Below are 2,795 nucleotides of genomic sequence, written 5' to 3' on the forward strand. Positions count from 1 at the left end.
ATTGTTCTACATTGCAGAACAACAATAATATACATGATTATTTTTCAAAAGGGAGAATATTTACTATATATATATTTATATATAGTAATTAACAGAAATATATTACTCTGTTAATGATTTTTCCAACTCATCAAAATGTGTTGGATGTGGCAGAGGGTTCAGAATATAAATGTCGCCATCCCAAATTACAACCAAAATCCAGTGGCAACTATGTTTATAAAAAAAGAAAAAAGAAAAATACAAGTCAGAAATTTTAAAAAAACTACCTAAATATATTAATTTGTAAAAGCATGTCTAAATTAAAAATACTTACTTATGATTATGTGGCATGAAGTACATGCGATAGGGACTACTCTCTTTCAACCGATTAATAAAATAAGAATGAAAAGATTTGTTCAACGTAAATGTAGCTCCTGGATCGAAAAATCCATATAAGACCACATCATCATTCTTCCTCTCAATCTTAATCAGTCTTTGCAAGAGCCTACCAGGGAGTGAATTACATTACTTATAATATCCGTATAAAACATGAATATTGAATATGTAACGATAAAAAATTAACTTACGCCATATATGCAGATATTGCAGCTTGGCCAATCATATCGAACTCCAACAATGCTTTCACATTTTCATGCAATATATAAATTATTTTCTCAGTCCCAAACACGTCCGAATCACACGGAATTGGTATTGACTCCCCAGTGGCTTTCATGAAGACTGCAGCATGTTTGTATAACACCTTGTACTGCTTTGGCACATTCTTGTTTAGCTTCATTTTTCTATAATCATCTTGAAGTTTCTGCAACTCATCTTTCCGCTTAGACTGCCCCTGCAATACTTCCTTTTTCTTTTTCTACACAGAATTAAATAAAACAAGAATAATCGGTTATTATTGACATAACTACTATAGAATGCAACAATCAATTCAGAGTATATTGACATAATTTTTATATAACATACCGCCACAGTTGGGTAGATGATCAATTCACGAGGCCATGCTATGTGAGAGCCAACTGCTTGGCGTACAACCTCAATTTCACCAGGTATGGGCACTGGAACCGACGCCTCTGGCTGGATGTGTCCGTCAACCGACACACGAACATGTCCGGGCTTTAGAGGCACTCCGTGTACTGAAACATTCATCTCTTCGTGATCATCAACAACTGTTCCAAAAGCAACCTTGTTCTCTATGCAATCCAGTGCAAGCTCACATGACTGTGGACCCTACATTATAGTGAGGGATCAATTTAATTTTATTGCATAAATCCCAAGTCTGTAGGCATATATCTAGTAGATCTTAATAATATTTTACCTTCTTTCCGCTCGGAGGAGAGGGGTCAAAACCAACAAAGTCTTCATCATTTACCAACAACTGTTTGGCACTCAGCGGTTTAACAGCAACTCCAACATTCCGCTTATCAGCAGCTCCCTCTTTATTAACAGGTACTTGATAACTTGATTTGTCAGAGAACATAGGAGAGTGACCATTCGAAGCATTAACCAAGGCCTTAAGTTCAGCCATCTCCCGCTGATTTCTTTCCAACTGATCCAACAACTCTGCCTTGGTAATTTTAGTCTTTTTCGCTTTCGGCAAATTAAAGAATGCTGTTGGAGTGACAAAGCCGCCAACCCCTCGAACCCTTCCTGCGTGCTCAGGAGTCTGAAGTGCCGTAGTCAACACATCTTCTATTCCATGTGGAACAAATTCACCCTTCTCCTTCATTTCAAGTAACTCAGCCTGTAAAATAAATACAAACAATTAGTGCATTATTTATGACGCAATTATCTTTGAAGGGAATACAGTATTAAAAATATCACTTACAATTCTCGCATTTATTTCCGCTTGCTCTTCAGTAAGCTCATCAGGATTCTTTGGCATCCTAGCCTTCCACCAAAAAATTGCACGATCAGGTTTCTCTTTCCGCTTTAAGTTCCCTTTCTTTATCTGTTAAAAAAGAGAAAATGTTTAAACTCCCTTAAAACTTAGAATTGCAAAGCCAAATAGATATGGTTCTTACTTCTTCTTCTCGCAAACCAATATACCCCTTCCTTGACAAGCGGTGATGATATTTCCGTTTACCCACTCTATTGCTCTGTAACTTACGTTGTTCCTGCACCAAAATAAATTAGTAAAAATTAATAAATATTATTTAACCAAAATCTATTTAATCATTTAGCAAGTAAAATGGCAATCATGTATATTTTATTAATAGAATATATTCATACCAGCCATTTGGGGCTCGTCCTCTCTGCAACAAATTTCTTCCAAGGTTCTTTACCAACAAACGCATACTTCTTCGGAGGCTTCATCAATTTCTTCTTTTTTCCAATAAATAGCATCACATATTTTGCAGTTAAATCAGCTTTAAACTGCCTCCATTTTTCACCTGCCGATTGTAGCACAAGCTTCTCACTTTCTGGGGCAATTTTGAATGTGTCCTAAAGAGCCACATAATATAAATTAGCCACATAATTTACAGTCACAATTTAAATAAAATGAAGAAGTCAACAAGGGATATAATTTACCTGGACATCATCCCATAATTTTGCTTTTAGATCACAATCCACTTTTGGCCAGTTTTCAGTGTCGATTGGAATCATTGTCCTTGCGAGCATTCCTATGTAAGACTGTAAAGTAGGCCTGGTATTTCCGATGGGAACTCCAAAATCATTGTATCTAACTTTAAATTTCTTTCCCCGAGCTTTCTTCACCACTACTTTGTGAAGAGCTGAAACACCACGCGCACCTCCTAGCCTTTTTTTTGCAGATTCAGAAGTGGTCATCGTTTCTTCAC

General features: G+C 36.4%; 1 protein-coding gene across 1 annotated transcript; it reads right to left on the reverse strand.

The window, feature by feature from the left end:
* Positions 1–1,771: 1,771 nt before the first annotated feature.
* On the reverse strand, positions 1,772–2,340 carry LOC141664943 (uncharacterized). Its single transcript, XM_074470899.1, has 3 exons — positions 2,227–2,340; positions 2,019–2,111; positions 1,772–1,945 (listed from the first exon to the last, which is right to left on the reverse strand). Exons 1-3 carry the CDS (start codon positions 2,338–2,340, stop codon positions 1,772–1,774), a joined length of 381 nt encoding a protein of 126 aa, XP_074327000.1.
* Positions 2,341–2,795: the final 455 nt, after the last annotated feature.

Source organism: Apium graveolens, chromosome 6 (genome assembly GCF_009905375.1).
Source record: "Apium graveolens cultivar Ventura chromosome 6, ASM990537v1, whole genome shotgun sequence".
Taxonomy (NCBI): Eukaryota; Viridiplantae; Streptophyta; class Magnoliopsida; order Apiales; family Apiaceae; genus Apium; species Apium graveolens.